At 42.2% G+C, this 25832-nt stretch overlaps 1 protein-coding gene across 2 annotated transcripts in view; it reads left to right on the top strand.

Moving 5' to 3' along the window:
- The window catches only part of LOC133049456 (phospholipid-transporting ATPase IB), a 458918-nt gene that overhangs the window by 103200 nt on the left and 329886 nt on the right, over nucleotides 1-25832 (top strand). For both annotated transcript variants that reach the window (XM_061133472.1, XM_061133471.1), the window contains 10 exons: nucleotides 9455-9620; nucleotides 13110-13237; nucleotides 14071-14148; nucleotides 16867-16955; nucleotides 19561-19605; nucleotides 20372-20447; nucleotides 22107-22212; nucleotides 22569-22651; nucleotides 24157-24206; nucleotides 24831-24900. In XM_061133472.1, coding sequence (XP_060989455.1) covers nucleotides 9455-9620; nucleotides 13110-13237; nucleotides 14071-14148; nucleotides 16867-16955; nucleotides 19561-19605; nucleotides 20372-20447; nucleotides 22107-22212; nucleotides 22569-22651; nucleotides 24157-24206; nucleotides 24831-24900 — 891 coding nt within the window. The remainder of the gene's footprint in view (nucleotides 1-9454; nucleotides 9621-13109; nucleotides 13238-14070; nucleotides 14149-16866; nucleotides 16956-19560; nucleotides 19606-20371; nucleotides 20448-22106; nucleotides 22213-22568; nucleotides 22652-24156; nucleotides 24207-24830; nucleotides 24901-25832) is intronic.

Below are 25832 nucleotides of genomic sequence, written 5' to 3'. Positions count from 1 at the left end.
CAATGCTGATTTTAGTCTTTTTTCCTGTTTTTTTATGGAGTAGAGGGTGTAAAATGCAGATGTTGCCTTTAAGAGTCTCGAGTTTTGTCTGTGAACCTAAATTTGGAAAGGAAGGGCCTTTATTTAGGTTCCCAGGTGGTTTCTCCTGGTTTTCTTTTATTGTATCAGGAATTTGTTACCTCTTGCCTGAAATATCAACTGTCTTTATTTTCTGGATCTAATGGGACAATCAGTCCTTGTCTGTTTTGTCCTCAAATTCAAGGGGGGGGGGGAAATTTGTTCTAACTTCTTTATTTTTCTTTCTACCTCTCCTTCTCACATGATTGATTAAGATTTTATAGGAAATTGTCTTATTTAACTGAATTGTAGGCAACTGAAAATCAGTTAGTTTTGAAATCATGTTTGTTCTTTGTATCCTATACCAAAGAGAAAAAGTACTAAAATGGTTTTGTTCTTTCTCCCTGTTCATTTTTTAAAGATTATTTGTGAATTTATAGCCTGTAATTCTTTTATGACACATTTTGCCAGATGACTTTGAAATCCTGCATAAACCAGTGTCCCTGCATGTTCTTTCTTACATTGCTTAGCTATCACTTGGCATCTTACTGGGCTCATGGTTGTTATTCATCAGGATTGGGTTTTCAACTTGTCTGCCCTTTTATATAACCTCCGAGGCGCATATTTGGTGATGTTTCTTGATTTAAAAGTGTTTAGTGGCCACCGTGCACCATGTCTTGTGCCAGGCTGTGTGGGTACAATAGTGAAAGGCCCAGTCTTGCCCCCCGCCCCCCAGAGAGTTAGATAGACTGAGGAGTGATGGGGATTACAGAGTGGAGAGATGATTGTGTGATGCAGGTCATTACTGAGGGTCATGGGTCCATGGGGACTTTCCAGGTGGCTCAGTGGTAAAGCATCCACCTGTCAGTGCAGGAGACACAAGAGATGAGGATTCAGTCCCTGAGTTGGGAAGATTCCTTGGAGTAGGAGATGGCAACCCACTCCAGTATTCTTGCCTGGAAAATTCCATGGGCAGAGGAGCCTGGAGGGCTACAGTCCATGGGGTCACATAGAGTTGGACATGACTGAGCAGGCACACACACACACACAGTCCATATGGAAGGCCAACCAGCCCAGGTTAGGAGGGTGTCAGTTGACCAGATACCAAGAAGCACATTTTAGACTTTGAATTGAAGAACAGAGACTGTTGTGTTGGTCTACTCCTGAAGGTTAAATGATATAGAAGGAGACAGTTAGCTATTGATTAGGACCAATGGGTTGATATAGCCCAGTGTCTACACCAGCTGGTCATTGCAATGTAGACAGGAGAGGAAGGTCGGGGGGTTAGAAGGGCTGAGACTCACTGAAGTGGAGGAAGATTGATGAGTGACAGGCCTCTGTGCAGGGCGCTTGGCTTTGACCTCCTGGGGAAGAGGGTTTGTGGAGTGGAGACCCAGGCCTGATCCTCGGAGGGTAGGATGCTAAAGGAAAGCTGTCGGAGGCCATTGAGGAGTGATGGACGACACAGGGACCACAGCATTTGGTGACCGTAGGATGAGGGCCAGGTAGAGAGGACGCTGAAGGTGGCTCGAGTCTTCAGGGAGTTGGGGGGAGGGGAGAATTGGTGGACTTGCTGGGGGAAGGAGCAGAAGGCAGTGTAGCCAATGCAGGAATGTTACTTGTGGGTTTTAAATGCAGCACTGGAGGAAGAAAGTGTCAGAGTATTAGCTGGTCCTGAGTACACGCTTAGCAACACTGTCTTCTGCAGCATGGGAGTCTGCATGGAGACCCCTCTGCCAAGGGGACCTCCCGGGAAGGGGTGGGTGAGGCAGGGGCAGGGAGGAGAGCTTAGGGGCCTAGGGCAGTCCTGGTCTTGGAGGCAGGCGGGTTGCTGCAGAGGGTGCACTGGGCAGGAAGGGTCCGTGGCAGCTCACAGAGAGAGGAGCTGGTGAGTGCTGAAAGGCAGCTCTTGAGTGGATGAAGACTTGCGCTTACCTGGGATGCACCTGCTCCAGCCTTCCTGTAGGTCCTCACCTGTCCACCAGCGCTGATCAGAACACGTGAAGTGTGTGGGTTCTGAGTGGCTATGTAGAAGACCTGATCTCCATGAATAGCTTAGCACCCTGCCACCTGGGGAGGGTCCTCATCCTCCCCCAGCCTAGCATCAGCAGCCAGCGGCCAGAGCTGGAAGCCCTGCCGACCACACTTTACCTCCGTCTTTATGATGAAGTGACAGAGCACGAGGCACCCGCTCAGTATTTGGGCAGGGCCCTGAGACTAGTTTTCAGGTTGTGCATTTTACAAATGTGACTGCTCTCTAAGGTTCCTTGTACCCTGAGTGGTTCTTTTTTCAGGGTGCAGTACTGTTTCTCTATGGAAATCTTGGACTTCCCGGATGGCTCAGTGGGTAAAGAATCCACCTGCAATGTAGGAGACTCAGGAGATGCGGGTTCTATCCCTGGGTCGGGAAGATCCCCTGGAGAAGGAAATGGCAACCCACTCCAGTGTTCTTGCCTGAAAAAATCCCATGGGCAAAGGAGCCTGGCTGGCCACAGTCTGTGGGATCACAAAGAGTCATACATGATTGAGCGACTAAGTGCGCTGTTTCTCTAGATCATGTGTTGGTGATACAGCTTTGTAACCAAGGCGTAAGAGATACTTAAGTGACACTCAAGAATGATTCTGTCCTTCCTTCGGTGAACAAGGTACACTCAGTGAACTCATGAGGTCTGTGTCCCCTGAGTAAGCTGGGCACCTTCCTTGCCTCTGCATGTGGTAAGCCTCTTTGTAAGGCTTCTTACACATTGACTCCTCCAGTGCAGAATAATGGAAAGCCCCAGAACAGCTGTGCTAGGGTTGCTGTGCCTTTAGGGCTAAAACAACAAGTAAAAATAATGAGCTTTTAAAAGGAATATAATATAACACACGTAGCTGGAAGCCATCCTGTTTGTGAAATAGTTCCCGTCTGTACTTGTGCTGCTTGACCGCAGAGAGGAAACACTGTTGCTTTAGGGTTCCTCTTTTTGTTTTTTCTACTATCACCTCAATGTCTTCCACTCTTCAAATTTCCCTCATTTCATGTTGAGAGTACTTACTGGTAAAAATATTTCAATGTCTGATGTTTCTGTTGATTGATTGAATGGGAAAGAGATACTGTCATATTAATAACAGCAAATAGTGCCCCATGCATTGTTCCAAGGAACTTGCATTTATGAACTCAGTGATTCCTCACAACGGTGCTATGAAGAAAATATGAATTGTTGTTCCCATTTTCTAGATGAGGACACAGGCACAGAACCTAAGTAAGTCACCAAAGTTATATTCCCAGTAAGAGAGAGCTGGGATTTGAACCTAGGCAGTCTGGCTCCTTGTTCTGACTAGTACCCTGCTGACTATTTTCTTAGAAGGGAATCAGGATGGGGAATACATGTAAATCCATGGCTGATTCATGTCAATGTATGACAAAAACCACTACAATATTTTAAAGTAATTAGCCTCCAACTAATAAAAATAAATGGAAAAAAAAATGAAAAAAAAAAAAAAGAAGGGAATCAAACAAAGGAAATCAAATCAAATCAGGCCTAAAGTTCAGGCCTGATTTAAGATTTTGCAAAATCTAACATTTTGGCCTGTTTCTATCTAGAACTCCATCACTCAGAAGTAGCAGTATTTTCTGAGAATTTTGGAGAGAAATTTATATCAGATTCCTACTTGCATTATTACAAGTTCATCACTACAAGGAGAAATGCTCAGGGAAGGGGGATGAGCAGGTAGACCTAGTCTCCCCTAAGTGCGTGGGCTGAAACTGGAAGTTTTGGGTTTTTGCTCTTGTGTTTAATGAAACACAACTTCTCTTAACCCAGTTAACTGGCTGGGATTCAAACACTGGGAAAGATCAGAAATTAATAAACTTACAGAGTCATAGAAATAATGTTTATTGTAAATTTTTTTCCTACTTGTATCTCCAATGAATGTTTATTAAAAATAGCTTTTTTTTTTAATTTTATTATTATTTTTTTTAATTTATTTCAGCTTTTTTTTTTTTTTTCCCAGTGGGTTTTGTCATACATTGATATGAATCAGCCATGGATTTACATGTATTCCCAATCCCGATCCCCCCTCCCACCTCCCTCTCCATCCGATTCCTCTGGGTCTTTCCAGTGCACCAGGCCCGAGCACTTGTCTCGTGTATCTCACCTGGACTGGTGATCTGTTTCACCATAGATAGTATACATGCTGTTCTTTTGAAATATCCCACCCTTACATTCTCCCACAAAGTTCAAAAGTCTGTTCTGTATTTCTGTGTCTCTTTTTCTGTTCTGCATATAGGGTTATCGTTATCACCTTTCTAAATTCCATATACATGTGTCAGTATGCTGTAATGTTCTTTATCTTTCTGGCTTACTTCACTCTGTATAAGGGGCTCCAGCTTCATCCATCTCATTAGGACTGGTTCAAATGAATTCTTTTTAATGGCTGAGTAATATTCCATGGTGTATATGTACCACAGCTTCCTTACCCATTCATCTGCTGATGGGCATCTAGGTTGCTTCCATGTCCTGGCTATTATAAACAGTGCTGCGATGAACATTGGGGTGCACGTGTCTCTTTCAGATCTGGTTTCCTCAGTGTATATGCCCAGAAGTGGGATTGCTGGGTTCATGGATTGGAAGAATTAATATTGTCAAAATGGCTATTCTACCCAAAGCAGTCTATAGATTCAATGCAATCCCTATCAAGCTACCAACGGTATTTTTCACAGAACTAGACCAAAGAATTTCACAATTTGTATGGAAATACAAAAAACCTCGAATAGCCAAAGTAATCTTGAGAAAGAAGAATGGAACTGGAGGAATCAACCTGCCTGACTTCAGACTCTACTACAAAGCCACAGTCATCAAGACAGTATGGTACTGGCACAAAGACAGAAATATAGATCAATGGAACAGAATAGAAAGCCCAGAGATAAATCCACGAACCTATGGACACCTTATCTTTGACAAAGGAGGCAAGGATATACAATGGAAAAAAGACAACCTCTTTAACAAGTGGTGCTGGGAAAACTGGTCAACCACTTGTAAAAGAATGAAACTAGAACACTTTCTAACACCATACACAAAAATAAACTCAAAATGGATTAAAGATCTAAATGTAAGACCAGAAACTATAAAACTCCTAGAGGAGAACATAGGCAAAACACTCTCCGACATTAATCAAAGCAAGATCCTCTATGACCCACCTCCCAGAATATTGGAAATAAAAGCAAAACTAAACAAATGGGACCTAATGAAACTTAAAAGCTTTTGCACTACAAAGGAAACTATAAGTAAGGTGAAAAGACAGCCCTCAGATTGGGAGAAAATAATAGCAAATGAAGAAACAGACAAAGGATTAATCTCAAAAATATACAAGCAACTCCTGCAGCTCAATTCCAGAAAAATAAATGACCCAATCAAAAAATGGGCCAAAGAACTAAACAGACATTTCTCTAAAAATAGCTTTTAAAAGGTTGGGGTAGGCAGTCTTAAAATGGGTCTTCTGGATCTTGCCATGAGGCCAAAGGTGATGTGTTGACCCTATCAACTTTGATATAATATTTGATAAGTTGGACTTTACTGATGGATTTCCATTTAGATTCCAGAGGAAATTTTTTAAAAAATCTTCAAAGGATGAATAATTTATTGAACTATAAAGTGAAACTAAAGTGAAGCTCCAAAATCACTGCAGATGGTGACTGCAGCCATGAAATTAAAAGATGCTTGCTCCTTGGAAGGAAAACTTTGACAAACCTAGACAGCATATTAAGAAGCAGAGACATTACTTTTCCAACAAAGGTCCATCTAGTCAAAGCTATGGTTTTCCCATTAGTCATGTATGGATGTGAGAGTTGGACTGTAAAGGAAGCTGAGTGCCAAAGAATTGATGCTTTTGAACCCTGGTGTTGGAGAAGACTCTTGAGAGTCCCTTGGACAGCAAGGAGATCAGACCAGTCCATGCTAAAGGAAATCAGTCCTGAATATTCATTGGAAGGACTGATGCTGAAGCTGAAACTCCAATACTTTGGCTACCTGATGTGAAGAATGACTCACTGGAAAAGACCCTGATGCTGGCAAAGATTGAAGGCAGGAGGAGGAGACGACAGGATGAAATGGTTGGATGGCATCACCAACTCAATGGACATGAGTTTGAACAAGCTTTGGGAGTTGGTGATGGACAGGGAAGCCTGGTGTGCTGCAGTCCATGGGGTCACAAAGAGTCGGACACAACTAAAAAACTGAACTGAACTGAAGGTGAAATGGAGAAAAGAGTATACATGAAGGAAATGGTGCTATGCTGTTTAGATTCTTATAAGACTACAAAATCACCAGCTTTGCAACTCCTAGACTCCCCAGCCTCACAGAAAGCCACAGTAACAGCAGTCTTGGTTTTGGGGATAGAATTCAGAGAAGTTTCAGCCTCCTGTGGTCTGAGATTCTCTATGGAATGTAGGAATGAGTCCCCTCTCGTTTTTATCTCGATTTTGTTCTCACGTTGTGATTTTGTGGTCTTATTTTCAGGGACATTTTCATCCTAGCTCTGTTGGGGTCAGATAGATTGGGAAGAGGGAGGGAGAGAGTGGACTCGAGTTGATGCCTTTTTTTTTTTTTTTTTTTATTAGTTGGAGGCTAATTACTTCACAACATTTCAGTGGGTTTTGTCATACATTGATATGAATCAGCCATGGATTTACACGTATTCCCCATCCCGATCCCCGCTCCCACCTCCCTCTCCACTAGAGCTAATCAATGAATATAGTAAAGTTGCAGGATATAAAATTAACACACAGAAATCCCTTGCATTCCTATATACTAACAATGAAAAAACAGAAAGAGAAATTAAGGAAACAATACCATTCACCATTGCAACAAAAAGAATAAAATACTTAGGAGTATATCTACCTAAAGAAACAAAAGACCTATACATAGAAAACTATAAAACACTGATGAAAGAAATCAAAGAGTACACAAACAGATGGAGAAACATACCGTGTTCATGGATTGGAAGAATCAAGATTGTCAAAATGGCTATTCTACCCAAAGCAATCTATAGATTCAATGCAATCCCTATCAAGCTACCAACGGTATTTTTCACAGAACTAGACCAAAGAATTTCGCAATTTGTATGGAAATACAAAAAACCTCGAATAACCAAAGTAATCTTGAGAAAGAAGAATGGAACTGGAGGAATCAACCTGCCTGACTTCAGACTCTACTACAAAGCCACAGTCATCAAGACAGTATGGTACTGGCACAAAGACAGAAATATAGATCAATGGAACAGAATAGAAAGCCCAGAGATAAATCCACGAACCTATGGACACCTTATCTTTGACAAAGGAGGCAAGGATATACAATGGAAAAAAGACAACCTCTTTAACAAGTGGTGCTGGGAAAACTGGTCAACCACTTATAAAAGAATGAAACTAGAACACTTTCTAACACCATACACAAAAATAAACTCAAAATGGATTAAAGATCTAAATGTAAGAGTTGATGCCTTTTTTATGGCCAGTCAGTGCCCTGCAAGCATTCCGATCACTGATCTTGCAAATCAGTGTCGCCTGTAGAGGGACAAGGCTCAGGACTCATGGAAGGAGACTGTGGAGTGGAGCTCCTGCCACCTCACCCCCGCTGTCCTCTTCTGGCTTCTGCTCTGTCCTCCTCCAGGAAAGGGTTGTCACCTCTGCTGTATTGCTGTGTCAGTTTCCTGTCGCTTCTACAACAAATAGCACAAATGCCGTGGCTTGCGACTACATGAAGCTCTTACATGACGTTCTGTAGGGCAGAGGTCTGATGAGGGTCTCATCCACATTGTGATGTTGGCCAGTAGCCTTCCTCTTTAGAACATTCCAGGAGGTTCCAGAGGAGACTCCTTTCTTGCCTTTCCCAGCCTCCTAGAGGCTGCCTGAATTTCTTGGATGGCAACCCACTCCAGTATTCTTGCCTGGAGAATCCCATGGACAGAGGAGCCTGGTGGGTTACAGACCATGGGGTTGCAAAGAATTAGACAGACTGAGGGACTAAGCCCGTCCATCTTAGGGATTTCCCTGATGGCTCAGTGGCAAAGAATCTGCCTGCCAAAGCGGGAGACTCAGGTTTGATCCCTGGGTTGGGAAGATCCCCTGGAGAAGGGAATGGCAACCCACTCCAGTATTCTTGCTGGGAAATCCCATGGACAGAGGAGCCTGGCAGGCTATAGTCCGTGGAGTCATAAAGAGTCAGACAGGACTGAGTGACTAAACAACAATAACATCCATCTTTGGAGCATCAACACTGCATCTCTTTGGCCATCTGTCTGTAGTCATATCTCCCTCTGACCATAGCTGGGAAAGGATCTCTTCCTTTTCTGCTTTTGAAGACCTAAATAATTAAATTGGGCCCATTTGGAGAATTCAGGTTAATCTCCCTAAGTCAGACCAGAAAAGCCCCTTTGCCATGTAAAGTGACATATTCATGGTCCAGGTCATCCTGGGGAGGAATGTTATTCTGTTCCCCACAGCTTCCTTCAGAGATTTTTAAAAAATGACTTTGAATGAATACCTGTCCAGTGCAAACAGTTGTGTTGACTTTTCCACTGCAGAGGATATGTGGTTCCAAAGGTGATGTGCAGTGGTCCTCAAATCTGGTCTTAATGAAGCTTTCTGGACTCACTCACTTACTGTGTAGCTGGGCTGGTTTCCCCACCAGCAGTGAGAAAGCAGGCCATGAGCATTTACAGGCAGCTGCACTGTCTTTCTGCTTTTGTCATTGCTTCCTGCCCGTATTCTGTCTGTGGTTAGGACCTTAGGACTCTGTCAGAATTCTCCTGGCCCCTCAAGCTTTCTTGACTCTTCTTTGTTCCTTGTTCACAGCTTTCCAAATGAACTCTTCATGTATCCATTTCTTTTTGACACCTACTGTTCTATTTTGCATTATTGATGTGTGTGTTTGTGCATGTCTTCCCCACCCCCGCACCACCCCAATTAAAATTTGAGCTACTGAGCTTAAAAAATAGCTCATCATGTATTAATTACAGAGCTATGTTATTCTTTTGAAGCTTCTAGATTTTCCTGATGTAGAATCTTTGTTTCTCTTAAATTAGCAACATCTTGATTTCTTTAAAACTGATGTAAATGATGCAGAACCTGCCATGTCTAAGATCATACAAGTAGCTAATTTTTTGTTAAAATGTAGTCATAAGAAATACAGACTGAATCCGGTAAAGTTGAGACGATTTTTAGAGTGTGTCTTCTGTGTTCTTTATGTAAAACTAGATGTTGATTGATTAAAGGTACTACTTTAAAATTTCTTTGCTTATTGGGCAAAGAAAACATAGTCTTTTTATTTGTTGAATTTGGTTAACTTGCATCCTTTTCCCCCTCCTCTTGGCCCCTGAGTGTATTCTGTGACCCTTATTGATTTTAAATGCTCCTGTGCAGAATTCCACCAAAGCCCCTCTCAAGAGGTCGAATGTGGAGAAGGTAACCAACGTGCAGATCCTGGTGCTGTTTGGCATCCTCCTGGTCATGGCCCTGGTGAGCTCGGTGGGGGCCCTGTACTGGAACGGCTCTCAAGGAGGGAAGAACTGGTACATCAAGAAGATGGGTACGTGCTGGGCGGGCTGCTTGTTGACATGGTCCATCCTTCCAAGTACGTGCCATACTTCCTTCTTCTTCACCCTTGGGCTATTGTACACAAAGCCCATCTTTGAAGAACCGGAAGAACAGGAATCTCGTGATAAAGTGAAGGTGGACTCATCTGGGGATTGTTGTATATTCAGATGACTATTTCTTAAAATTACTTATGTTTTGGCTGCACTGGGTCTTCACTGCTATGTGCACACTTTCCCTAGTTGTGGCAAGTGCCCCTAGGGGGGCTCCTCCCTAGTTGTGGTACGCAGGCTCCTCACTGTCATGAGAAGGCACACGGGCTCCAGAGCCTGCGGGCTTCAGTACTTTTGACGCATGGGCTTTGAAGTTGCGGCACATGGGCTCAGTTGCCCTGAGGCTAGTGGAATCAGACACGTGTCCCCCGCACTGGCAGGCAGATTCTTAACCACCGGACCACCAGGAAAATCCCAGATGATTCCTTTTTGATTGTTAGTGTTGGAGTTATTTTCTTAGTGGTTGCTTTAGGAATTACAGGATATGTCTTAATTCCTCAGCATCGACTTCAGATTAATACTAACTCAATTCCAATAAAATACAGAAACTTTACTCCAGTTTTGGTCCATTTTCTCCCCGACTTTGTGTTGTTATTACCACGTGTATTACATCCATCTTTGTTATCAAGCCAATAATACAATGTTGTACTTACTGCCTAAGTAATTTTATGACTCTTAAAGAAGCAAAAAGAAAAAAAAAAAATGAGTGTATTTATAGAGTTGTTTCACTTTAACTTATTTACTCTTATTCCCAGTTCTTTTCATTTCTCCCTGTGTATCTGAGTTACCAACTTGTCATGTCTTTGCTTCACATACCTTGTTTCCTGACTTCTTTTTGCTGACATGTATTTTACATCGGGGCTTCCCTAGTGGCTCAGTCAGTAAAAAAAATTTCGCCTGCTCTGCAGGAGACTGCTTGCAGTGCAAGAGACATGGGTTCAATCCCTGGGTTGGAAAGATCCCCTGGAGAAGGAAATGGCAAGCCACTCCAGTGTTCTTGACTGAAGAATCACATGGACAGAGGGGACGGGTAGGCTACAGTCCATGGGGTCACAAAGAGTTGGACATGACTGAGCAACTAAACCACCACTGCCATGTTACATCTAGATATGTCCATCGTGCAATTTTATAATCTTTTACCACTTAAAAAAAATCCACGTGGAAGTATAGAACATATGTAACTATATTCTTTTATAAGTACTATGTAATTACCTTTGTTGCCCTTGTTTCTTTATGTGCATTGAATTGCTGTCTGGTGTCACTTCCTGTTGTTCCAGAGAATATCCTTTGTTATTTCTTATAAGGCAGACTGGATAGCAACAAGTCATCCCAGGTTTTTATCTTGGACTTCTAGGGGGTCAGCATAGCTTAGAAGTCAGCCAGTGGGTGGTCAGAGGTTGTCCTGACCTTCCCTTGAGCCAGTGAGGGGCCAGTTGTTTGATCTGTGTGTGGCTTCGGAGTTGGCCTCACTGATGGGAAGTTTAAAATCGACCCCACATTCAATCAGGGACTAGAGGCTCACAAGGACTAGTCTAGTCTCGTGAGCAGGTGGAGCCTTGCACATGTACCTGCCCTCCGGACCACCAGGGCTGGGTGTAATCTTAGCTAGTTTTCCTTGGCCATCTTTCCGTGGAGCTGCCTGTTTAATTTCTGTCTAGTCTGCTGGTTTGCTTGCCCCCACTAGTATTGGGAGAGATTGGTCTTCCCTGATCAGGGATGTCTATTGTTTTTTCACAGTGCCCTGGGCATGGCAGTTTTGTGCTCTGCTTCAGATACTGTCGGATCCCTCAGGCTGTTCCTGTTCTGAGAGTCTGTCCCACCCTGAAATAGAGTTTATGCAACTGGGCTGGAGTGGGGGGATGAGAGTTGCCAGTCCTCAGGGCCCTCTCCACCTACCGCCCAGAGCAGAACTTAAGCAACATGGATCTGGGGGAGAGAAGGGAAAAACAGACTTTGGCTTAAATGCCAAAGTCTCCCACTCATTGAGATTGAGCAGTTATTCTTGAATTCATGCTTTTTAATTTTTTGTGTGCTCTATGATTGGTTTCTCAGCACTTTGAATGCTTGTTTTGATAGTTTTGTCTAGTTTTATGGCTTCTTGTTTTGAGAGAAGATTTGCTAATCTCCTTCCACAGCAATTCCAGAAAAATAAGTAAAATTTAATGACAAAATAAATAATGATAAGTTGAGTAATACATTTGAATTTTAAACTTTGAAGTATTTTCTTGGGATAATTATTATTCCCATCTTTCTTTATATTTTAGTTAAACTGATGAAAACATTTTTTTCCCCTTTCCTAGTTGTCTCACATAGAAAGCTGACACATTTTGAACTGCCCAGGAGGACTCTTGTTGCCACTTTACAGATGGGAAAAGGCACTGGGACTTCCGTTGTAGGCTGGGTCAAAATTCCTTGATTTTGGTTCTTAAAACATGGATTTCAACCATGTTGTATGTTTAGCTTCAAACGTGAAGACAGATGAATTTGTATATGTATTAGTTGCAGCATGTCGTGGTTTCAGTACATAAACAACAGGGACACTGTACTGATATACAAACTTTGTGGAAACTGTCATTTAAATTGCTCAGCTGACATCAAACTCCAGTACTAGCTGCATGATTTACAGTGAAGAATCTACTTATTTTTTGGTTCCATTCAGTGCTTTGTGCCTTGTTATCCTTCACTGGATGGCTCCAGTGAAAGCCATCAGACTTCACATTTGTGCCATCAGGGTCAGAGCTTTGACTTCAGAGAACTTTCCTCTTTGACACTCAGAGACTCTGTACCTCCCCCTCCTCTCCTGGTCCCTCCTCCTGCCTTAGCCGATTCTGCTTCAGATTCTTCCTTTAGGGACTGTGTTCCACTAAGACTTTCTTTCCCTTGTCTTCTATAAATAGACTCAAAGCTTCCTGTCTGCCTCCCTGTCTGCACCTGTTTTGCCTGTTCACACTTGCCCCAGTTTGACTGATTCTCTGGGGTGTCCCCAATACACTCCTACCTTAGTGAGGTTGTAGGTATTCCTACAACCGTCTCAGACGCCTGTCCTCTCTTCTGCATCCTTTTCAGTTAGCTGCCTTCTCGCCATCCTCCAGAACTTTTCTTAAGCCTCCGTTCTTCTGGATGGTTTTGAGTGACTGTGACTGTGCTTTCCCATTAAACCCCTGCTGCCGTGGTGTCTGCATGCCTGTGAATTCCTCTTTAATCGATATCTCCTGCTGCATGATCGCCTTGGCAGATGCTTACTTCTGCTCACCCCCTTCCCCCAAAGCCTCCTGTTGGAAGCCAGCTCTTTATTGGAAGGAATTGTGTCATCACAGCCTTGTGTATCCACAGTTCATGGCACACAGCAGGTGCTCAGTAACTATTTCAACTTGAATCTCTAAATAAACGGAGACTAAGTTATATGCACATATTGTGGTTTTCTTCTGCAGACGCGACCTCAGACAATTTTGGATACAACCTGTTGACATTCATCATCCTCTACAACAATCTGATTCCCATCAGTCTGCTGGTGACTCTTGAGGTTGTGAAGTACACACAAGCCCTCTTCATAAACTGGGTGAGTATCACACAGGGCTGGAAGCAGAATTGCTGGGGATGTGTCACTTCCTAATATCCTGTTGGAGCCTTAGTGATGAAACTGGGCCTCCAGAAAAGGAAGAGCGTCATTGATTTATGATTTGATCTGGGATTTCACTGCCTAGAGACTGGGCAAGGTTGTCCCTGAGCCAGTGGTGGTGGTGACTAGTCACCTAGTGCCTCAGTGTCCTGGGCCATGAAACAGGCACGTGCTCTCAGGAGCATCAGTGGGATAATGGAAAAGAAAGCAAGCAGGCCCCTGTCTTCCAGTGCGTGGGGATGAGTGGCTGCAGCTGCTCATGCTTTATAGTCTCCCCAGTGCAGAAGGAAAGCTCTCTTAGGTGTGTCTGCTTACGTATTCTTTATATCAAAATTCACAGTGACAGTGAAGTTGGGTTCTGTTGCAAGAGTCCAGGAGGAATTTTCAAGGACCCTGCCATGGTTGGGCTATGTATGAGGTCCATACTAGCTCTGGACCTCAGCAGCTAGTATTTGATGACCAGACACTTTCATGTGCATTTTTTTTTTCATGGGCATTTTTATTTGCGCTTCACAACAACCCTTTGAATGAGGTATTAGCTAAGCTCAGAAGTATGAGTTAGTCTAGGTTAGGAAATGATCATCTGGAAGCCAAATCTTCTAGATATAAATAAATACCATGTTTTCCCCTGTATCTCAGTGTTTCTGTATTTTCACCACTAAATTAAAAATTAGCATTTATTTGAGTTACCTATTTTGAGCTTCTTCTTAATCTAAATGAACGATGGATGGTGGATATTTGCTGAAGTCCTCCCACTCTTTTCTCTCTCTCAGGACACAGATATGTACTATCTAGGAAATGACACCCCTGCCATGGCCAGGACGTCAAACCTTAATGAAGAGCTTGGCCAGGTGAGAGCCTCTTGGGGACTTTGGGACAGTGATGTGAGCACGGGGGCAGACAAGTGTTGGAAGAACTGTGGAGAGATTGTGCAAAAATAACTCTCCATAAAGGTGGTTTTGATGTCTGAAGAGCTCTGTGGTATTTGAAGGTATTATTCAATGCAAATGTTAATTGATCTTGACTTGCTTTTTGAGGCATGGATAGATCTTATCACCTAGAAGATCTTATCACCTGCAACACATTCAGTACAAAAAATATAGTGCAAGGTCACTTTGTATGCAAGATTGTTAATCAGGAGCAAATAAAGGGAAGATGATGGTTAAGATGCTAGGATATTGGGTTGTTGTTCAGTTGCTAAGTTGTGTCTGACTCTTTGCGACCCCGTGGATTGCAGCACGCTAGGCTTCCCTGTCCTTCACTATCTTCCAGAGTTTGTTCAAACTCATGTCCATTGAGTCAGTGATACTATCTAAACGTCTCATCCTCTGTTGCCCCCTTCTCCTTTTGCTCTTAATCTTTCTCAGCATCAAGGTCTTTACCAACGCGTTGGCTCATTGGATCAGGTGGCCAAAGTATTGGAACTTCAGTTTCATCATCAGTTCTTCCAGTGAATATTCAGGGTTGATTTCCTTTAGGGTTGACTGGTTTGATCTCCTTGCTGTCCAAGGGACTTTATGTGGGGGCTAATTTGAAGGACATAAATCCATAAAGTCTCTCACATGTTCCAGATTTTGTCTCTGTAATATTTCAGGGACCCAGTTTCTTTTCTACCATCAGCCCCAAAACCCTCTTGCCTTTTTACTGAGTTACATTTTGCATTATGTCCTCATTGTGAGTTGAAATCACTCACAAAGTCTAGGTCTGTTGAATACACTATAATTACAGATTATAATTTCATTTTATTTACTTATCTTTTAAGATTCTCCTAACAACTCCATGAAGTGAGTGCAGTATGTATCAGACTAAATTGGCCTTCTCTTTGAACCCTGCTGCAGTCTTCCAGCAGAGTTAATTTACCTCTCTTCAATGTTTCTGCAATAATCTCTCCAAACATAAATACAGTAAAAAAGAGTGACAGTGATATGTGTCTGTTTCCAGATTTCTGAGCCTGTTCAAGGGGGTGGAGACGAGGTCTTTGGTCGTCTTTGCCTGCCTTCGTTACTTTAGCATAATGGTTAGCGTACCTTTGTTTTCAGATGCTGTTGAACTGGACCCAAATGAAGGATTCAATGTCCTCCAGCCCCCACAATGAGATAGTTCATCCTAATTGGGAATAGGAAAAGTTTGCATGGGGAAGTAGTTCTGAGTTGAAACTGAAAAGACAAGTCAAAATCCAATAGGCAGAATAGAAAAATCTTAATTCCTTATTATAAAATTGTCATTTTAAAATATTTTGATATCATCTTTTAACTTTTAAAAAAGAAACAGGAAGAGATACTGCTTTTTGAAAGGCTGATTCTACTGAACTTTTTATACCCCTAGTCTTATATAAAGCTTATATAAAAACTTGTTTATGGTTAAACATTCATTACTTTAATAGTGTACTGATTTCAGATTTCTGTGTACTATTTGACTTCTTTAGGATCATTAATAATCATTACTTGAAGGCACTTTAAAAATAATTCTTAGTATTTGCTTATATTGTATCAGTTAGGAAAAGTCTAGAGTACACAATTCTTGTTATTAATCTGTCTTGTATAAAAACAGTGCAGTGTGACTTCCCTAGCATGGTTCTTGGGAATTTCTGGAATCCATCTCACATCCAGCCGCAGTCATGACCCCTCTTTAGAAAGTCACTGAGAAACTGGAACTTTACTGGAGATAGTTGTTAATTATGCCCCCTCACTAATCTATGATGTAATTTCCCAGAAAGTTAGACAGGGAGTAATGTTACTTATCTTCTGGCCAAACCCTTATGGACATGGACGTTGAGTCCCAGAAGGCTGAGGTAACTTTTCCAACGTGCACGATGCAGAGGCTGACCTGGACTCCCTTTTCCTGTGGTCCTGAGTTCTTTGCCCTTTCCCCCATCGGAGCATCCACCCAGGAGGACAGAGCACGACAGCACATGTGCATTTGGGCTCATCTCTTGTGCACTCAGTTAATCATATCCAAGTGGTTTGCTTATTGACTTTCACAGGAATTCCTCTTTTCACCTTTGTATATTGAGAGCCTAGCACATTAAATCTGTAGAACTCTGTGCCTTAGAAAGTTGCATTAATCTGTTGCAGTGCCATGCTGCCTTTAGGTAACCTCGCTATGAGGATGACTGAAAGCTTAGTGTTCTGTGCTATTTCAGGACATGCTTTCTTAGTACAACCAAGGGATGCAGTTTTAAAAACAAATATTGTGTGGTTGCCACAGTCTGAGTTTGTTGTCTTGATGTATTAAACACAAGAATGAATTCTAAGTGTCATTGAGATGCCTTGTGGCGAAATTTAGTGCTTACTGATATTAAATGGATTCAGGGCTGTTACTAAAGTCTCTTTTGTATGTTTCCACATACTTGGAATCCAGAATTGTGGTCTTAAGCTTTAAAATATATTAGTTTTATAATATATAGTTATCATATATAACATATTTAATTATAAAATATGTTTTGCTTGCCTAAGGAAATTTACCTTTGAAAACTAATACAGATTTTGAAACATGTAGAATAAAAGACTTCACTTATGTGTCTTTGCATGTTATTACATTCTTGGCATATATCTTTCTCTTTGATTTAGGTAAAATATCTATTTTCTGACAAAACAGGAACTCTTACATGCAATATCATGAATTTCAAAAAGTGTAGCATTGCTGGGGTAACCTATGGGTGAGTGTCTTTATAACTTACTGAATTTTATTTGTATTCTTCATCAAAAGAAGTTTATTTTTAGCCACTTAGTCAAATACCTTGACTTTCTGATACTTTGAAAGGGTATTTATAAGGGATTTGGTTTCATAATTACTACCGAAGATATTTAAAACTGAATGAGTCCCAATTTAGAACAGTTAAAACATGGTTATTTCTATAAATACTAACCTATGAGAAATCTCAAGGAATATGTAACTTTATATTTCCAATCTATTAAGTATACATCTCTACTTCATGTTTTGATCTCAACACTTTCCTTTTTTAAAAGGAGCATAATGCATTTGGCTATGTTCTTATTTCTCAAGGTTTTGTGAGTCTGTATAAATTTTAGAATTGTTTTATTTCTGTGAAAAATGCCTTTGGAATTTTGATATTGATTGCATTTGGTCTGTGGATTTCTTTGGGTAGTATAGACATTTCAACATTAATTCTTCCAATCCATGAGCACAGAATGTCTTTCCATTCATTTGTGTTGCTGAATTTCTTTCAGTAATGTATTACACTTTTCAGTATATGCTCTTTCATTCCTTTGGTTGAATTTATTCCTAGGTATTTTCTTCTTTTTGATGCAAGTATAAGTGGAATTGTGTTCTTAATTTCTCCTTCTGATAGTTCTTTACTAATGTATAGAAATGCAGCAGACTTTTGTATATTGATTTTGTATCTTGCAACTTCACTGAATTTGTTAGTTCTAGCAGATTTTTGGTGGAATCTTTTAGAGTTTTCTATATATAAAATCATATCATCTATAAATAGTGACAGTTTTGTTTCTTCCTTTTCTATTTGGATACCTTTTACTTCTTTTTCTTGCCTAATTGCTGTGGCCAGGACTTCTAATACTATGTTGAGAAAAAAAATAGTAAGAGTGGGCATCTTTGTTTTATTCCTGATCTTAGAGGAAAAGCTTTCAGCTTTTCACTGTTGAGTATGATATTAGCCTTGGATTTGTCATATATTATATGGACTATATTATACTGGGGTACATTCCTTCTATACCCATTTTTCTGAGAGTTTTTTTTCATTATATGTGAATTTTGAATTTTATCAAATGCTTTTTTTCTGCATCTATTGAGGCAAATCTATTGGGGTTTCCCTCATAGCTCAGTTTGTAAAGAATCTACCTGCAATGCAGGAAACCCCAGCTTGATTCCTGGGTTGGGAGGATCCACTGGAGAAGGGATAGGCTACCCACTCCAGTATTCCTGGGCTTCCCTTGTGGCTCAGCTGGTAAAAAATCCACCTGCAATGTGGGAGACCTGGGTTTGATCCTTGGATTGGGAAGATCCCCTAGAGAAGGGAAAGGCTACCCACTCCAGTATTCTGGCCTGAAGAATTCCATGGACTGTATAGTCCATGGGTTCACAAAGAGTCAGACATGACTGAACAACCTTCACTTTCACTTTCTTTCATTGAGGCAATTATATGATTTTATTCTTCATTTTGGTAAAGTGGATGGTGTTGTCATATTGATTTGCAGATACTAAACTGATCTTCCATCCTTAGAATAAATCCCACTTGATCGTTGTGTATGACCCTTTTAATGTATTGTTGAATATGGTTTGCTAATACTTTACTGAGGATTTTTGTGTCTGTTATTCAGGGATATTGGCCTGTAATTTTCTTGTGATGTTCTTTTTCATTCGGTATCAGGGTAATGCTGACCTTGTAAAATGAGTTTGGAAGTGTTCCCTCCTCTTCTATTTTTTGAAAATGGTTGGTATTAATTCTTCTTTGAATGTTTGGTAGAATTCACTAGTGAAGCCTTCTGGTTCCAGACTTTTGTTGGGAGTTTTTAAATTATTGATTCAGTTTCTTTAGCAGTAATGGGTGCACTCAGATTTTCTGTTTACGTTATATGTTACTAGGCATTTATCTGTTTCTTCTAGGTTGTCAAATTGGTTATCATCTAATTGTTCACAGTTGTCTTTTGTGATACTTTTATTTCTGTAGTGTCAGTTGTAATGTCTTCTCTTTCATTTCTGATTGAGTCCTCTCTTTCTTGGTGAGTCTAGCTAAAGGTTTCTTCACTTGATCTTTTCAAAGAACCAACTTTTAATTTCATTGATTTTTTTTCTATTGACTTTTGAGTCTCTATTTCATCTATTTTTGCTCTAATCTTTATTTCCTTCCAACTTTGAACTTTATTTGTTCCTTTTCTAGTTATTTTTGGTATAAAGTTGTTTGAAATTTTTGTTTCTTGAGGTAGGCATTTATTGCTATAAACTTCTCAGAATTGCTTTTGCTGCATTCTGCAAGTTTTAGTATTTTCATTTGTCTCTAGGTATTTTTGGATTTCATGTTTGATTTCTTCATTGATCCATTGGTTGTTCAGTCACATGTTGTTTAATCATCACATATTTGTGAATCTTCCATTTTTGGGGGGTAATTGAGTTTCAGTTTCATATCTTGTGATAGGAAAAGATGCTTGCTAGTTCAGTTTTCTTAAATTTACTAAGACTTGTTTAGTAGCCTAATGTATGATCTATGCCAGAGCTTGTACTTTGTGTGAATACCTGTGTTTTTGATCACAGCTCTGTAACTACGCTGTTTCTCTCTCTGGCAGTCATTTTCCAGAACTGACAAGGGAACCATCCTCAGATGATTTCTCGTAAGTATATTTTAACAGTTCTTTATACTTTAGTGGGAAAGGCTTTGGAACAATTTTATATTAGCATTTCTCACCTGATTATTTTGTAAATAAAAGTTGCATGTTATTTCAAGAGAGAACCAGAATAAAAATGAAACATGAGTATGGTTTTAGAAGTCCAATCCTGCTACAGGTCTTTTAACAAAAATACCCAGCTATCGGTCTGATACGTCCTGCTCACTTCCCACTTCCCAGCATAATATCTTTAAGGTTGTAACACACATGTTGTAGCATGTATCAGAATTTCATTCCTTTGAAAGGCTGAGTAATATTCCATATATATATACCACATTTTGTTTATTAATTCATCTGTTGTGTGACTGTCTGGGTCCAGCACGGTTGTGTTTTAGTTGTTCACCCGTGTAATGGTGGGCTACACTCACTGCCCAGAATCATGAGAGAGGATTGTGCCATGTGTTGCCAGCCTGTGGAGAGATCAAAATTCAAAGATTGAAAGATGGTTTCTACTGAATGCTTATCAGTTTTGCACGACTAAAAAATTATTAAGTCAAAACAATGTAAGTCAGGGACCATCCTTATTTTGTTTATAGTCAGGTATGAGATTTACTGTCTTGAGGTTTGAAATAATACACAATATTTCAAATCTTTAAAAGTTTAATATAAATTTATAGATTTTTTATGTGTGGTTCTTTCTGAAGAGAGATTTTTCCTAGGTTTGAGTTAAAGGAACTTTGGAGCTGAGTAATATCTCCTATTCTCTTCTCAGCCGGATTCCTCCTCCACCTAGTGATTCCTGCGACTTTGATGACCCCAGGCTCTTGAAGAACATTGAGGATCATCATGTAAGGGACATCATTCATTTCTGGGGCATTAAACATTTTATGATGCACTTGCATTCATGTATGTATGTAGCATCTTGAAAGTTGCTGTTTTGGAACTTGGGGAAGAGAAGTGGCTTCACTTCTATGGTGTTAGTACTTTAGGAAAATGATCAGTTTGTGAAGAACACTTTGCTTAACTTAATTTGAAGCCCAATTAAGTATGTAGTGAAGTTATAAAGTAAGCACATCAAGATGAATCTGATCGTAGAATTCGCTAACATTTCAGATTTCTGTTGTTTTGTAAGATTTCTGCAAGACAGTTTCTTCATAGTTGTGAATCTAAGAGGTCATGTATTTTGAAAAGTAATTACAGTATCTTTTGGTTAGGATCATTTAGGAAACAAAATGTAATATGCAGGATTTATAGCATCCTACTTATGTGCTAGACATTTGAAGTATATTTCCTTTAGCACCTGAGTCACCTCAGAGAGATGATGGGGCGTTGCATAGAAAACTTGACTTGGCCAAAAGTTACCCAGCAAACAGATGGAGAAATGAGAGTCAGAATCTTAATCTGTTGGATTCTTAACTGTAATGTCACATTCTGAACTATTGTGGCAAACCAGGATTTACTGCTGGTCCATATACATGCATTTTTGTTCTAAAGGCTATTCTGAAAAATACTAACTTTTTCAGTGATCAGAGCATTTTACAACCAGTTTAACCAGTATAAATTAAACCTAATATGACTTTTCTAAAAAAAAAAAAAAAATTCAGTTTTAAAATTAGGTAAACTCGAGCAACATTAAAACTTCATCTTTCCCAAATTTTGTGAAGAGATAGATATACTTAAAACGTTCTCTGAATTTTCAGCAAAGAAGTCTGCTATACCATATTTCAGTTAGTGCCTATTTGTTGATGCTAGAATTTTCCCAGCAGTGTTCTGAGATGTGAGCATGGAAGGCATCCATACTCCCGGGCTGGGATGCAGCTGTCCTGCTTCAGCCCCAGAGATGCTGGCCAGGTGGTCCAGGCTGCACAGAGGATGCTGCTGAAGGCCGTGCTCTGTGTCAGGATCACAGACGTTGATACTGTCCTTTCCTGGGTTTTGGTCTCAGAGGTAGATGGTGCTACTTGGCTAGAGGTCCTTTAAGCAGAAGAGTGGCATCTCAGAAGAACCTTCTGTGGAGGAGGGGAGTGTTAATTAAGGATGTTAAAGAAACGAGCACCTGTGAGGACTTGCTTTCTGAGAAAGGACTCAAGCGTCCTCAACGTGTGTTAGGTTGAGAGTGATAACGCAGATGGATGGCTGCAATGGTCTGTTCACATTGGGATGGTGAAGGGTAAGGAGAAAGTACAGGTGACAGCAGCAAAGGATTTAAACTGTCAAACAGCAAACTGGCCAATAAGACTCATTCGTTTAGAAACAGTTTAAGGGCTTAATTCACATCAAACACCTTGCTGGGTACCAGGAGTAGGGGGTTGTGAGCCGCAGGAGATGGGCCGGATGGTGAGCAGGTGTGAATGGAAGGGTGCCTGGAGTCCACACCCGGGCTCCTGACCTCTATTCTGGGGGGAGCAGGAGGGAACCCCTGGATTCTAAGCAGGAGGTCCCTTGAGCCTGACCCTGAAGTAGGTCAGGGGCGCCCTGACAGCCACTGACCTCTGCTCTGTTTACAGCCCACAGCACCCTGCATCCAGGAGTTCCTGACCCTGCTGGCCGTGTGCCACACCGTGGTCCCCGAGAGGGATGGGGACAGCATCGTCTACCAGGCCTCCTCCCCAGGTGAGACCCCGCGGCCAGGGTGCTCGTTGCCCCCTTCCCCGACCCCTGGGCGTTTGCGGTGCTGTTGCCGGCCCCACCAAGCTCCGCCGCGTGTCTCCGGTTTCCCGCTGGCTGCAGAGTGTCTTGGGGGACTAGTTCCAGGCCCACGGCTTCTCCTCTGAGGGAGGTGCTCCTTTCAGGGCCCTAGTAGGGGGCGAGAAGTGAGTGGGCACTTTCTAGGTCCTCAGTCTTTACTGCACGGAAGACCAGGTGTCTGCCGCTGGTGTGGGTCTTTTTCATGTGAAAAATAACACTTGCTGAACAGAATGCTATCCTTCCTAGAGACGAGTCAATGCCTCCTCTGTTCTTATTGACAGACGAAGCCGCTTTGGTCAAAGGGGCCCGGAAGCTGGGCTTTGTCTTCACAGCCAGAACGCCATACTCTGTCATCATCGAGGCCGTAAGTGACAGCCCCGGGCACCGCCGGATGCTCCTGGTCACCTGCTTTCTGGAAGGCTGTCTGTTAGATATAATACATCTGTTGTAATTAGGAGAGCTGGTTGTCTGAGAAACTAGGCATGTTGAGAATTGACAGGTTGTGTGGTTCTGCTGGCTCAGTGTGGTGTGTTTTTATGTTGTTGGCTCAGGGTTGTGTTTTTGCATTTCTATCATCTTTCTCTCTCAAAGGCACTACCCATGGTCTTCCACCCGCTGATGTGGAATAACGTGCAGGAGAGAACATGGGAAGCCTGATACTGGGTCTGTGGTTGTTGGGAATAATTCCCTATCCATCCCCCGCCCCAACCCCATCCTCAGGGGCGGGTCTGTGTCTGTCTCTCTGAAGCCCTTGGTCTCTGACTCTGGTCTCTGGGGCTAGCAGAGGATGGTGTTGTCACTTAAATTTTTTTTTTTTTGATATGGGTTTTTTTCCCCCCTTGAGATCAAGGAGTTTGATTTTTTTCTGAGTTTCCTTCTCAAGGAGCTAGAGGGAAAATTTGGGGATAAGAAAAGGTTTAAATCAGGAATGAGGTTGGATAGGGGTCTTGGGGTGGCGTAGGGATGTGAGTGGGTGGGATGGGTGTTTTCTGTAATGAGCTGAGAGGGGCCATGCTCAGTGTCTTGGTGGGTGAGGGTCTGTGGGCAAGTCCTCTAAAGATCCCCACCCTCCCTCCGTTTGGGGAGGACTCATGGCTTTTTACAGCTCTTAGCTTTCTGCATCCTCGGATCTCATGGATGTGTGTGAAGTTCATGTCCATTTGGTGTAATAAGTCCATGTTGTTCCTGACCTGGCGGCAGTCCATTCTTTTACTTACATGCAAAACTTATAAAATATCATATTCCAAGTTGTTTTCAGAATTCCCCTGAATTTGGAGTGTGGACATTTGGTAGCAAAACCTAATGGGACTGCCACGGGGCTGCGTCTGTTCTGTGTGACTCTTAGCTAGCCACATGTCTTGCTGCACAGGCTACAGTCCACGGGGTCACAAAGAGTTGGACGTGACTGGGCGACTAATACTGCAGAAAACCCATGTGTGTGTAACAGGGTGCAGTCCCAGCCCCCCCGGAATGTAGTGGGATGTAGTGTGTATATACTTCTACGAAATGTGAAAAATTCTGGATTCGTGAGCCTAACTGGCCCCAGGTTTGGGATGGACCTGTGTAGCTCGTGTCCTTTATTTGTGTGTCTTGGAAGTGACTCTTGTCACTAGCTAGTGGGACGGTCACTCCTGGTGAAGGAAATGAGAAGCTTCCCCCAGAAGGGGGCGCTGTGACCCTACCAGACTAACTGCGGGGACCCATTCAGGTTGGAAGTCGTCTGACCGGGAATAGATGGAGAGAATGAGGATGGAGGAGGGGAGGGGAGGGGGGCAGGTGTGTGTAGAGAGGTTTGTGAGTGGGGAGTCGGTTGTTTTGAGATGTTAATGCTTTGCACTTCAGGTAAGAGCTTTTTTTTTCCCCCTCTAGATGGGACAGGAACAGACATTTGGAATCCTGAACGTCCTGGAGTTCTCCAGGTATGTTTCTCTTTTCTTAAACTCTCTCTATATATACTGATCAGCAAGAAGAAGAATCAGAGGAAGAGGGCGGGTCCTGATGCAAGATGTGCAAGGAGGCACGTGCTCGGGGGCGGGGCGGGGGCGGTTGCTGGGGAGGAGCCATGGAGGGACCTCAGTGCTAAATCACGAGGTTCTCAGAATCTATCATCTCTTTCCACTCCAGTCAAAAGAAGGCAGGATGAGAGGCTTTTGAGTGAAGTGGGTTTGTATTCAATCTTCCCCTTTGTTACTTGGCATGTGGCTGGATATTTTTGAGCTGTGCAATGAGAGTACATGGACAGAGTATCATCAGAAGAAAATTAGATGCACAGAGGAGGCACTCAAGGTCTCCATTTCTGTCTGTCCTGCCATCAAGAGCTGTGCTAGTGAGTCTCCCTGGTAGGGAAAAGAATAGGTTTATGTCCCTTATATGTAAATAAGAGAGTAGGAGGCACACCAGTTTCGACTTGGAGGAGGAAGGTAGGGAAGATGGAGATTGGGGCAGCCAGACCACCTCTTGGGCTGCTTACTGTTTAACCACAGGATGTGATCCTGTAAAACAGCAATGACAGTTTTTTTTCCTTTGTGTCTTTACTCTTACAGCGACAGAAAGAGAATGTCTGTGATAGTGCGAACTCCTTCAGGACAGCTTCGACTCTACTGTAAAGGGGCTGTAAGTACTGGCTGGTATCTGCACAGTGGGGGACCCCTGCTTCTCCCTTACCTGCCATTTTCAGCACCCCTCATGGTCACCCAGGTTGAAAGGCTCCCGAAGCTCAATGAGAGGTACAAGCCCTCTGACCGTGACGGGGGCTCAAGCCAGCGTGGCCAGGACAGTCAGTGGTTGGTTTCAGAAACAGTAGCTGGCTGTGTCCTCCAGAATCCTTGGCGTGTGAATTCTGATTGCTGTTTTCCACCCTTGCGTTGTGGCTGTGACAGATGCAATCATTTGTGTTGACCTATGATCTTCTAGGGTTTCCCAGGTGGTAAAGAAGCCCCTTGCCAATGCAGGAGATGTAAGAGATGTGGGTTCGGACCCTGAGTCAGGAAGTTTCCCTGGAGGAGGTCTTGGCAATGCACTCCAGCATTCTTGCCTGGAGAATCCCATGGACAGAGGAGCGTGGGGGACAACAGTTGATGGGCTCGCATAGAGTCAGACACGACTGAAGTGACTTAATCTTTTAAGGACTCTGGTGTGTCTTTTTTCTTTAGTAGTTGCTCTCAGTATTTGTGGTTTTTATTCACCAAAGAGGCTGTGTGGCAGGCTTGAGGCAGTGTCCATCTGTGGTCCATCATCACGTCTGGTCCCCTCTGGTTACTTCCTACATCAGGCTTTTTGTCCTCTCTGCCTCCTGGTCATAGAATCTAAATTTTTAGGGAAAGATGCTGTTGTTTATGAGCCTGACTCACAAAACTACATTCTGTAACACTGTGGTCTTATGTGTTGAAGGAAAGCTTTATTAAGCTCAGTTCTTGAGTCTGTGTCAGGAACTATGAAATAATACTAGGATCAACGATGTGTTGGAAACCTTACTGATCTTTACCAACTGTGGGAAGAAGTATTTGAGGACACTGTGACCAGAGTTTTTAAAAGTGGGCAATGTG

This window comes from Dama dama, chromosome 30 (genome assembly GCF_033118175.1).
Source record: "Dama dama isolate Ldn47 chromosome 30, ASM3311817v1, whole genome shotgun sequence".
Taxonomy (NCBI): domain Eukaryota; kingdom Metazoa; phylum Chordata; class Mammalia; order Artiodactyla; family Cervidae; genus Dama; species Dama dama.
This window is presented reverse-complemented; position numbering and strand designations above follow the sequence as displayed.